The sequence below is a fragment of the Ammospiza nelsoni genome, chromosome 26 (genome assembly GCF_027579445.1).
Source record: "Ammospiza nelsoni isolate bAmmNel1 chromosome 26, bAmmNel1.pri, whole genome shotgun sequence".
NCBI classification, from domain to species: domain Eukaryota; kingdom Metazoa; phylum Chordata; class Aves; order Passeriformes; family Passerellidae; genus Ammospiza; species Ammospiza nelsoni.
The window spans coordinates 6043217-6055017 of NC_080658.1; the positions used below are offsets into that span (position 1 = coordinate 6043217).

The 11801-nt window shown below is 49.4% G+C and overlaps 1 protein-coding gene across 1 annotated transcript; it reads right to left on the reverse strand.

The window, feature by feature from the left end:
- Positions 1-8418: 8418 nt before the first annotated feature.
- On the reverse strand, positions 8419-9889 carry RPRML (reprimo like). Its single transcript, XM_059489393.1, has one exon. The coding sequence runs from the start codon at positions 9563-9565 to the stop codon at positions 9230-9232; it is 336 nt and encodes a 111-aa protein (XP_059345376.1). The 5' UTR covers positions 9566-9889; the 3' UTR covers positions 8419-9229.
- Between the last annotated feature and the right edge of the window lie 1912 nt (positions 9890-11801).

An 11801-nucleotide genomic window follows, 5' to 3' on the forward strand; every position in this document is an offset into this window, starting at 1 on the left:
TCTTTCTTTTTTCTTCCCAGTCATGTGGGAAGCACAAAAACTAGAAGCTGTTTTAACCCCAAATCAAAAGAAATATCCCTAGTGATGCAGCTCAGGCAGAAGGAGGTGTGAAAAAAAAAAAGCCATGACCTGTGGGAATGTAAATGTGATCAGTGCTCCCCTTCTGCACCTTTGCCCAGCTCAGGGACCATCACATTTCTGTACAGATTTTTCATCTCCTCATTCCTTGTTTCCCCAGGAACTTTATAAACTAAGTAATGAAATGCAACCACCTGGCACACAGCACACTGCCAAGAGAGAAGGGAAACTTGAGCCAAGGATGCAGAGCAAGTCCAGCATTTTTCTAGGCATGATCTTGCAAGCGCTGCAATGAAAATAACATCATGATATTTTTCCTACCTTTGCATCCTCCCTGAACCATTCCTGGCCACTGGGAATTGCCATCTATACCAGAGACCAAGCCTTTGCTCCAAGAAACTGATGTGGAGTCTCAAAGGGACTTGGTTGAAAAATTGTGTGCACCTGGGCAAAGCAACATATTTCTTGAAGCTCCCCAGCCAGAAAGTGCTTCACTTTGTCTAATCAACATTTATGGTGGAGACTTTTAGTTTCATTCATGTGAAAGGGAGCTCCAGTAGAGCCAGAAGGCTCAGGTTGTGGCAGGCAGACCAAGGAAAATTAGGGAAAATATTGGAGACTAGGGAAAAATTTTCCATGGAAACGGTTGCCAAGTACTGGAACGGGTTACCCAAGACAGTGGTGGAGTCACTGTGCCTGAAAGTGTTCAGAAAACATGTGGATGAGGTACTTGAGGACATGGTTTAGTGATGAACATGATGGTGGTGCTGGTAGATGGTTGGACTTGGTGATCTTGGAGCTCTCTCCAGCCTGAACAATTCTGTGATTCTACATTAAATCTGTGGGTTGCTACCAGACATCATTGCCAGGGCTGATCGAGAAGTGTCACTGCCACCTCCAACTGGAAGCCTAGTGAGGGGGGGCAGCTACCACTGGAACCAGAGCTTCTGGAACACCCCCCAGATGGGCAGAGTGGAGATGAGCATCTGGCTCAGCAACGACTGCTCACAGCCAGACTCTGAGATCAGTCAGCTGCCTGCGCACTGTGGTCATGATGGGGGCAAATGGAGATTAAATCTTGTCCTTTCCAGCCGTGACCCTCTGGCTTGCTGCAGATGTCCAAGGGTATGTCCTGTCACACGGGAGTGTTGGCATGTCCTGACGGGGGCGTGAGATTTAGTGGCCCGTGTGCTCCCTGGTTTGTGAAATGCAGGATGAGGCAGGATGAGCCTTGCTGTTTCCATGGGTCAGTAACCTCCCTGGCTTCAGCCTGAGGGGTTTGAGGCCTTTAACACCTCTCTGGGGCTGAGGAGCTGGGCCCTGCAGAGCATGGCAGAGCAGTGCTCTGCTTCCAGGCTGGTCCTCATAGCAGCTGGCAGAGCACACACCAAGCTGTGTGAATGGCTGCTCTGGGAATTCATTGCAACCAATTAGTCTGATTTTCAATTATCTGAGAGAAAGAACTTAGCTTATTAAAGTCTAATTACATTTTGACTAGTTCTTCATCTTTCTTGTCCTATTAAACCTGCATTTGGGGATGCAAGCAGGAGAGGAGCGCTCACAGCTGCCTGGAAACCTGTAAGATGGGAATGCTTGTGGGGCTTGCCAAAAAGGATGACTCTGGATTTAACTCTGCATGTGTGACAGCTTGAGCCATGCCAGAGCAGAGAGTCAGCATCCAGCACCAGTCAGGCAGCTGCCATGGAAAGGGAACAGTGCTCTGGGCTTACTTCATGCACGCCTTGTTTTCCTGGAAGATGCACGAGCACCTGAGTCCACCCTCACACCCATGTGTATCAGCTTCCAAAATCAACACACACCACAGCAACAAAACTGGCTCTTTCTGGAGAACTAGAGTTGTCTGACTCTGCAATTCCAGCCCCTTTTCCAGAAAGGCCACTCCTGTTGCCTGATACCACAGGGTTATATGTTTTTCCGTGTTTATTTTTCTTCTCATTTCCTTGCTTATTGTCTTGCCCATCATTTCCAGTGTCCCACATGCAGTTAGATGGAAGTCGTAACTCATGGTCTCACAGTATTGATCCTTTCAGAAGAAGTGGAGCATCACAGGAAGGCTGATCTCATCTCCTTTTCCTCTAGAGTCATTCCAAAAACCAGAAGTAGTGGTGTTCTCTGAAAGCACATGTCAGCTGGCACAGCTGGAGCTGCTGAAATTCATAAACAGCCATTGAGCCCACATGGAAGGAAAAAGCAGATCCAACTGTGGATTCTGGTTCTGAGTCCTCTGGTCTCAAAGCTCCCTGCTAGGAGAATAAATCCAGATGCAGAGGTGGTGTCTTCAAAGGCTGTCACTGGGGCAGGAGAGCCCTATTCCTCTGAGATGACATGTTCAGGCAGGTCTTATTAATTCAAAAAAAGGATATCAATTTGATTTAAAAGCTGGTCCCTGACTGCACCCCAGCACAGAACACTACCGTGCTCATTCCCAGCTGAATGCCTTGGGCTGACAAAGAGTGACAAAACTGCTGCCTTCACCTTGAAGGCATGTGTGACCTACAGCCAAGATTGCCATGCAGACCCATCTCTCAGAAAGACATTTTTGCTTTGTTGTTGATTAACCTGCCTTAAATTATTGCTATGAAAATGTCATCCCCACCAATGAGCTTCTGGCAAGGAAGAGAGCAGCAAAGGCCTCTCTGAAGCAAGACTTGTGTTTCACGTACAACCTGAAATACATGTAGATGAGCAGCATCTTTCAGATTGGAGACAGTCACTTCAGATACATGTTTGTGTCTCTGAGTGTTGCCAGTGCCTCCACCACTTCCCAGCACACTGACAGTGACAGTTTCAGGGATGTGCCAAACCATACTCTGCTGGCAATGTTCTGATTTTCTCTTAACTCAAGTTTCCATAACCCTGTGCTCATGGAACAAACATTAGAGAAAATGTCTGTCTCTAAAATCAGAGGAGCACAAATTTTGCCAGATTGATGGGAAATGCTTGGCTAAGTCATCTTAATGGCAGAACTAGTGTGAAGCCAAAGGTGTTTCCAACAGAAAGCTGGATCAGGCAGTTTTCAAGGCTGTTGAGGTTTAGTTCTTCCCTGTGTTCTCTGTTTTACAAAGACATATTCTCCGGACTAAAATTAAATGAGGTTTTCAATCCCTCATTCATACTTAAGAACACTAAGTTGGATTCAGGAAGCCAAATAACTGCTTTAAAGGCATCTACACTTGCAAAATCTCATGAGACACTCCCTGTGCACAGACAGCAAAGCCCAGAGCAATGTCCCCGAGTCCTCTGTGGTCTTTTATTCTGTCATTTTGCCACTGGCCAGGGACTGTTCAGGTTGGGTTGTTGGCACAGGTCTGAACCACACCAGAACCATTCCCACACATTAACAATTTCAGCAGTCAAGTTCCCATGCCCAGAAATGTTCCTGGTGTTCTCCATCTCTCTGGCACAGATGGAGCTGTAAGATCCATTTTATTCCAAGGATGGCTTTAAATGCTCACACCATCCCAAAACTTCTCTGGTTTGGCAAAATCCCATGTACTTGGAAGTAATCAGCTTTCTTTGCCCCAGGTTTTTGGTGGGTACCAGGTGCTCTGCAAACCTGAGTGGAGAGCAAGCCCAGTGCCAGGCTGGCAGTTCCAGTCAGGCTCAAGGATGGGGCCAGGGAGTCTGAGGAATTCCACACCAAAACGGCTTCAGCAGCCTCAGCAGCAAAGCAGCTGGAAGACACAGAAAGAGGGAAACATTTCCCTTTCAAACAGAGAAGCTGTCAAGCAAAGTCTCCAACAAGGCAAAGCTGGCTCTGAACTCTGTCATTGTTTGGCCTCAGTCTCCCTTGAGTCCCTGACTCTGATGGCATCAACTTGTCCCTCTCTGGCAGAGCTAAAGGACTACAGAGGCTTTATCTGGAGGCTAATGGCTCTTGCACAGTCCATACAAGAGATCCATGCTGAGGGTAGTGGATTTGTGGAGTGATGCTCCTGAGTAAAGGCACTGCAGATTTCAAGCCATGTCTCTGCTAAGTGAACCCAACACGCACTGCCTCAGCTTCCTCCAGAGATAACAGGGTCACAAAGCTGCTGCTTTAACCAGGACTGAATTTAAACTCCATATGAGCATCAGCTGGACAGACCTCATACACTTGCTGGTGGCTGGAGCCACTCTTTGGCTTGGGAGGGAAGGTGCGAGTGCCTTTTTGCCCACAGCTGGGAGGGCAGAAGGGAAACACAGGAAATTTCCATCTTGCTTAATAGACACCCCTTTGGGGAGCACAGCAGCCTGGAGACCTTGCCAGAGCCCAGGAAACGTGTTCTCTTCTTAGGTCTGTCATGAGGATTTATAAAAGTGGTCTGTTACCCCTTTCCAGCCCCCAAATGCCTGTCCTGTCTTGGAGACCAGCTCTGCAACATCCATCACTTGGGATGTGGGGAGGCTGTTACCTAGGAGCACAGCACCCTACTGTGGGCCCAGCCAGGACCAGGGATTGCCATCACTGCTCCCTGGTGTGTCACCTGCAAGGACAAGAGTGTCCTTCCCTTTAGCCAGGTGGGGACACACCTGGACCTAGGCCAGAGGTGTGGCAAGGAGCCAAGGTGGTGGCAGGCCATCATCCCAGACCATGAGAGGGGTTCAGCCCCTCACCCCCTCTAGCATCCAGTTTAAACCTGCAGAGATGCACTCCAGCTATTCCTCAGGCTTTGCAGGGCAACATGTGTCTGGAACAACCTGGTTCACTCCATTTATCTACAGAACAAACTGCCAGAAAAGAGACAGGAAACTGCCACTTATCTAATTTGATTTCATTTTACTTCTTTTTTATTTTCTGAGCTCTCAGAAATGTGTTTAGTCTGGATTGAGATTACAGCCTGAGTAATACCTCCCTGCCTAAAAACACCCAAACTGTTACCATAGCAACCTGACTCTGTGCTTTATTACCATGGCGATTCTCAGGAATTATTAAATACTGTGCATGTTTGGTCCAGGTGCTCTGATGCCTCTGATGCCAGGTTCAGGCTGGGATCCTTCTTCCCCCCACAATCTGTCTGTCTGTCTCATCATGTTTAACTCTTCCATTCCCTCAGTCCAGACTGCCAAAGCAGGGGAAAGAGGTGGGTGTCATCTGGGACTTTGGTGCTTTCCCCACCACAGGGACATCTGTATGGCCATCGTTTTCCAGGTGGGTCAAGCCACCTCTATTTCTGCAGTTGTACAGCTGGTGATTCCATAATCAGAGGATTTCCCTTTGCAGGCAGTTCAGCAGGGGAAAATGCTATCACTTGCCTTTCTCTGCTGTCTCCCTGCTGCCTGTCTAGAAAGAAAAAATTCCAGCTGCAACAGAATCACAGCAAGTGGGGACCAGCCCAGAGACAGGCAGCTGTGCCTGGAGGAGGATGGTGAAGATTCAGAGCAGGTTGCTCTTGGTGGGCAGGACAACTTGACTGACCACAGAGTCATAGAGTCAAAGAATCATTAAGGTTGGGAAGGACCCCCCGGGACCAAGTAGTGCCTAAAGTTATGGATGTTTTCAGAGAAGAGATGCAGACTAGATGGATCAGTGACTCAGACCAGTGTAACCAGTCCCGTGGGTTGTGTTCCACTGCTTGGAGGAGATCTTAGATGAGACTTGATGGCTGGTCCTCAGTCTGCCACTGATGTGAATGATCCATCTAAGCACATCCCTTCCCTTCCTGTCCCTCCAGCAGCATCTCTCAGTCATGCTGGAACAGCTCCTGGCACCCCAGTGGCACTCTGGAAGTTATTGTGCTACGCGTAACAATTGCCAACAAAAATCAAAAATATAGTCATAAATAACAGTTACAAAAAAACTGTTTGAATTTTCTTGGGAGCTGGTAGGCACTTGTGAGCTTATGCTAAATGAGGAGGTGTTACATGAAAAACTACAGCTTGTGGGGAGAGACAGCAGAAAGAGCTTTTATAGTAGCCCTTCAGTAGCAACCTCATCCTCCAGCTGCAGAACTCATGTCTCTGGGGCAGGACAGCTGGGTTTTCAGAATCTGAGATCACAGCTCTTCCCCTGAGATCTGAGGAGCATTGTGGTACCCTCAGTACCTTCCCTTAGGCAACCATGACTTCACCTCAAGATGGTCTTTAGACCCATAACCTCTGACCCAAGGGATTCCTTCATGATGCCAGCCTTCTTTTCCACAAATAATTCCTCCTCAGTGGGGTAATCAGCCTTTTATTGGGAATCTAATTGGATAAGGATGTGTGCAAGTGTTTTAAGCGTCTCAACCCTGCATAAGGAAGGCAGAAGCATACGAGGACGCGCTGTAGTATGGCAAAGGTGGATGGTGCCACCAACTGAGGACCTCCAGCTGGTGGATGGATTGGCAAGAGGGACTAAATGCCAGCTGAAAGCAGGATGGGATGAGAGTTCAGTGGGTGCAGCTGGGTTATCCTGTGACAGCACAGCAGCCTGGAGATGCAGATACAAACACAAGTATGTGTTTGTTTGTCCCGTTCTCGGCTGTTTCTGATGGCCTGGAAAGGCTCGGGATGGCCTTGGACAGCCCGTGCTCCAAAGGATGAAAAGAGTCTTCAGGTTTTTTCTCGGTCTTCAGTGTTTATTAGTTTTTTATCTACAAGATTTTCTCTCGGCCCGACAGAGGTCTGCACAGCACGCCAGCCATGAGCACACTGAGAGCCCCCGGGGCGGTCACTTATCTTTATACCCAAAACTACATATAAGATATTTATCTATTTTCCCCAATACCTTTCACCCTTATTGACAAGTGCACTTTTAGTAAAAGCCAATCCCAAAGTGCCACCACCACCACAGAAGATGGAGGCCAAGAAGAAGAAGAAGAAGGACAGGACACGCCCCAAATCCTCCATCTTACTTCTCTAGACCCCCCTGTACTGAAATTCTAAAACCTGTGTTTCACTCTCTAATTAACCTATCCCTTCACCATTTATCCCAGTGAGATCCTCCCATCCTCATACAGGTGTTGTCTCCTGTGCAGGATCAAAGTCCAGCCACCAGACACTTCTGGCAACATTCCAGGACCTCCGAGCCCCCCAAGGGTGGTCTCGGCGACCCAGCACATCAGTCCTGAGGTGCTGAGATCCTACATTTGTTTAGGTTACAAACACATGTACAGCCCAAGAATTTGCAGAGCTGGGTCATTGCATGCTTTGGGGTTTTTCATGTCTTACCCTGATGTCTGACCAGGCTGTGCTCCTGCAATGGGAGTGGTCTGCACTCTAGCAAAGAGACCATGGAATCATGGAATCCCAGAATGGTTTGGGTTGGGAGGGATCTTAAAAGCTCATCCAGTTCCAACCCCTGCTGTGAGCAGGGACACTTTCCACCATCCCAGGCTGCTCCAAGCCCCGTCCAACCTGGCCTTGGGCACTGCCAGGGATGCAGGGGCAGCCCCAGCTGCCCTGGGCACCCTGTGCCAGTTTGCATCCAAGGCATCACTCTGTTCCAGGAGATCAATGGTCACAACACCCCTCGCAGCAGCACGGACCAAAATCCCCTTCCAGTCTGCTGTGTGAGGCCACTTTACACGTGGCAGCAGGGCAGCAGACCCTCTCACTGAGAAGGTGGCTCAGGTCTGCAGACCTGCAACTGCTTGTAAAAACCAGAGCTGCCTATTCAGCTGTTCCACTGGCACCAAGAGGACATTTCAAAGTTTTGAATCACAAATTCTGCCCCTGCTGCCACGTTGTCACTGTGCTCCTAAGGCTGACACACGCAACAGGTCAGTGGCAGCAATCAGAGACAGCACCACACTGGTCCTGCTCTGCATCGTGCGGGAACCTTGAGAAGGTACTCAGCAAATAATGATTAATTACAAAACATTCTCTAATCATGTTTTTCCCTCTGGGAAAGGCAGAGATCTGTTCCTCTAGATTTACATCCAAGTGGCTCAGCTCATCAGCTCCTCCAGTATCCAGGATTGCTTTCCCACTACAGAAGTGAACTCAGCAGGAATATTGTTGGTGCAACAAAACACAAATTATTTCTACCTCACACCCACAGCCAGAGCTGTAATTCCATAACAGAACAAAGGTCAGGAGCTTTCCTTCTCTCACATAATTCAACTTTGACAGGTCATCAGCTAGAGGTTTTAACTCAAAGGCTGAAATCTTGCTTGGCAAGAGGCACTCAGAGCATTTTTATGAGTCTGTGTTTCAGCACTGTGCAGGTATTCAACACAAGCCTGGAATACACAGTTCTTGATGAATTCATTTGCTTGTGGAAAGTGATACTTGTCTGCAAAAAATGATAGTTGTTTCTGCTTTAAAGAAATACCTCTAATTACACTTCACTTCAAGGTGAGATGACTATACCTAGAACTAAGATTGAAATTCCTGAACTACACACACACAGAGAAGTAATAAAGACAGCACAAAATTCTTTTGAAGCAGGTTGGTTTTTTCCTGAATGTTCACCAGTTTTCAAAAATTACAAAACCTCAAAGACTGTAACAACGTAGCACTTGGAAAAAGAGGCTAGTATGTACAAAAACAAGCATGCTTTTGTTTTAAGGGTGGAAAGGGGTTTATATTTATCCGTGTTCTTTTCTTCCTCCACCATAGAGCAAAAGAAGAAGGTACCAGTTTATTTAACAGGATAGGTCAGGAAAATATGGAACAACATGCTTTCCCTGTTACAAAACTACCAGAATATGCATGCTCAAGGTCCAAACACAACAGACTGACATTTTTTAACATGCAGACTTTGTTCTATGACCCACACTTCCCTTCCTCTGCCCCTCTCAAAGATGAGGTCTGTGCCCTGTATTTTGCTGTCCCATTAGTTTGTTCTTTTGTTTTCTTTTTGTAACGACTTATTTGCCTTTTTTTTAGCCCTAAATCCCAGGTAGCGGTATCCAAGGTAACAGCAGTAAGGAGTCCAGATCTCCACACTATCACTGTTTCTGCAAGTTTCATGCAAAACTTAAACCATTTCTGCGTGCAACACAATGCTGGTCATTTATTGTGCTTCACACAGCTCTAGGGTGGTTTTCCCATTTGCCACCACGTTTTGTTGACTGGGAAAAACAAATTTGCTTTCCCATGGACACAGACAGACTAAAAGACCCCTCCCTCACTTCTCACTCCACCCAGTTGCCCCAAACACATGGGAATGTGCATCTCAACATCAGGTCCATACAGTTCACTTGCCTACAAGACCCCGGTGGCTTCAGTAAAGTCCCATGATTGCAGCGCCCACGTCCTTGGAAGGTCTTCGGTCTTTCACCAGAAAGTTAATCATGCTCTCTGACTTGATGAGCAGGTTGCAGCCCAAAAAGAAGACACCAAACATCACAGTCAAGGAGAGGACGCAGAGGACAGCAATCTGCACCACCCTTGTGATGAAAAGGCTCCTCTCATCGGGTGCCAGGACCAAGGAGCCAGCATCCGTCGCCAGCACCGCGCTGGTCCCATTGCAGCAGGCCAGGAGCATCCCCAAGCTCTGAGTCCTGTTGGGGTCAGCTGCCTGCTCCAGGAGAGTCTGGTTGAAAAAGGATCCATTCATGGTCTATGTGTGACCCCAAATCTTCAGGAAAGGTAAAAGGGAAGCTTGTTATCCCCCTGTCCACCCTTCACAAGCCAGAGTTCAGCAGCTCCAAGCAACCTCCTGTGCTTCCTCTCTCAGTGCCCGGGATGGAGAGGGAACTTCCTCAAGGCTGTGAGCAGGTGGGAAGCCGGTCCGTGCAGCTGACAGAGGTCTGGATCCCAGATCTCTCGTGGCAGAGCATTAGCACGAGCCCCCAGACAAGCAAAAGGAGAGGCAGAGAAAAGGAGAAAGGGATTTGGGGGAGAGGATGGCAGCCGGGGACCACCCCATGCCCCCTGCCCTCCCAACCTGCCCCCAAACAGTGAAGCAGTGCTGCCAGATCCCGGCGTTTCTCCCGCTGCAAGGAGAGCTGGTGTCTGCCGGCTGGGAGCTCCACAAATGCAAGTTACAAGCTAAAGTCTTCACTGTGCTCAAAGAAAAAACAGCAACTCCACCCCCTTCCAGCCTCCCCCCAGGCCCGCCTTCCTCCCCCTCATGTTCACCCTGCTGCCCACCCCTTTCCCATGCTGCACATCCATCTCTGCCCTGCCACCCCCACCCCTGTGCCACCCCCAGGTGGGGGCTGACCCACCCCTAAGGCCCTGCAGGGTGGTACCCAGCTCATCCCTCCCTCCAGCCCTCCCACCTGCTCCCAAAAGCATCCTGCATGGTGAATGTTCATCCCGGACTGCTGGCAGGTCCCTGTTCCCCCGAAGGCTCCTGTAAGCCTCAGGTCAGCGCTGCTGTCACCGATCTCCTCTTGCTGCTCTGTGCCACCCACTCCTTCTCCGAGCAGTGAGGTCCTATCCAGCCAGTCCACCCCCAGCTCTGCTTGGTGATGCCTGTCCTGTGCCTCCAGAGAAGAGCTGCATACAGCCCCTCTCTGCATCCTGCTCCTCTGGCTGGGGGCTTCTTCCTCCCTGCACATGGTCTCCCTTTCCTCCCCTTCTCACTTTAGCTCCTCCAAAGTGAGGCACTGCACCCTGATCTCTGCTCCATCCCCAGCTTTGGGTCCCACAGCAGCGTCACTGCAGCACCCAGGGCATCACAGGCCCCTTAGCCCCACCAAGGCAATTCCAGGGGAAGTTTCACCATCACTCCCCTCTCTGTGTCTGCATAAGCTTCCAAAGGGACACCATGAGTCAGGGTGCCCAGCTTGTCAGGCTTACTGCTACCCCTGCTCATCCCAGGGCTGTGCCCACAGGAGTGCCATGTCCAAGCTCCCTGGCTTTGTCCGTTGGCATTTGCCTGGAAGTCTGTCTGGATGGCCCAGAGTGGCAGATTACCCCCAAAGTACCATGTGAGGACTTTGCCCTGGTTTAGCCATGTACATGCTGGCTTGTTTCCTTTGCCCAGCCTTCGAGGGGATTTTAATAAAACAAAAATGAGGATTGATGAGTTGTAGCTCAAGTCAGGAACATGTGGGTGGCTGAGGGTGGCGGGCAGCTTGGCAGGGACAGTGTCAAGTGATCTTCCTTTTGGGCAGCTGGGATCCCCTGGTCTGCTGCTGTGCCTTTAGGGGCTCAGACCTGTTCAGTTCAGGGTTTACTTGTTGCATTTTCTTCCTTGTTCTGAATTTGGCATTTCTCTCTGGGTTGCTGCCCACTCTGTAGAGCAGTTGCAACAGAAGTTATGCAGGAAGGAGAGGAAAACCCTGATCCAAGGAGCATCTGCTTGTGTTTAACCTGGGACAATCCCGAGGGAAATCAGAGCATCCCCAGTGCCCCAGCCTGGCACTGGGGATCCTCTCCCTGCATGGTCTCAGACTGAAGGAGTTTCTGCTCCCTCTGGTGGCTCCAGCTCCAACATCTCCTCTCCCGGCACAGCCCAGCATGGATTTGGGCTGCACCCATTGCTCCTGGGTCACAGCCTGTGGTGATGGGTCAGCCAGGGCTCCCAAACACTCCCCTGCTGGCTTCTGCCTTCATCCCACCAGGGATCCCAAAATCTGGAGCATCTCACTGCCTATTACGCAGTGCCTGGAGGTAACATTGTGGAATCTTGGAATGGTTTCAGTTGAAAAGAACCTTAAGTCATTCTAACACCCGTCACAGGCAAGGACATCTTCTGCTAGACCTGTCCAAACTGTCCTTGAACACTGCCAGGGATAGGACATTGACATCGCAATGTTTTTAGGACAAGCAGCACCTTCTTGCTGTTCGCAAGGAAATTCCACCTAAACATCTTGGATTGAGTTCATTCCATCCTTGTCCTC

Bases quoted from the DNA above. Each gene is read 5' to 3' on its own strand.
- RPRML (XM_059489393.1), bottom strand. From the start codon at position 9,565: ATGAATGGATCCTTTTTCAACCAGACTCTCCTGGAGCAGGCAGCTGAC.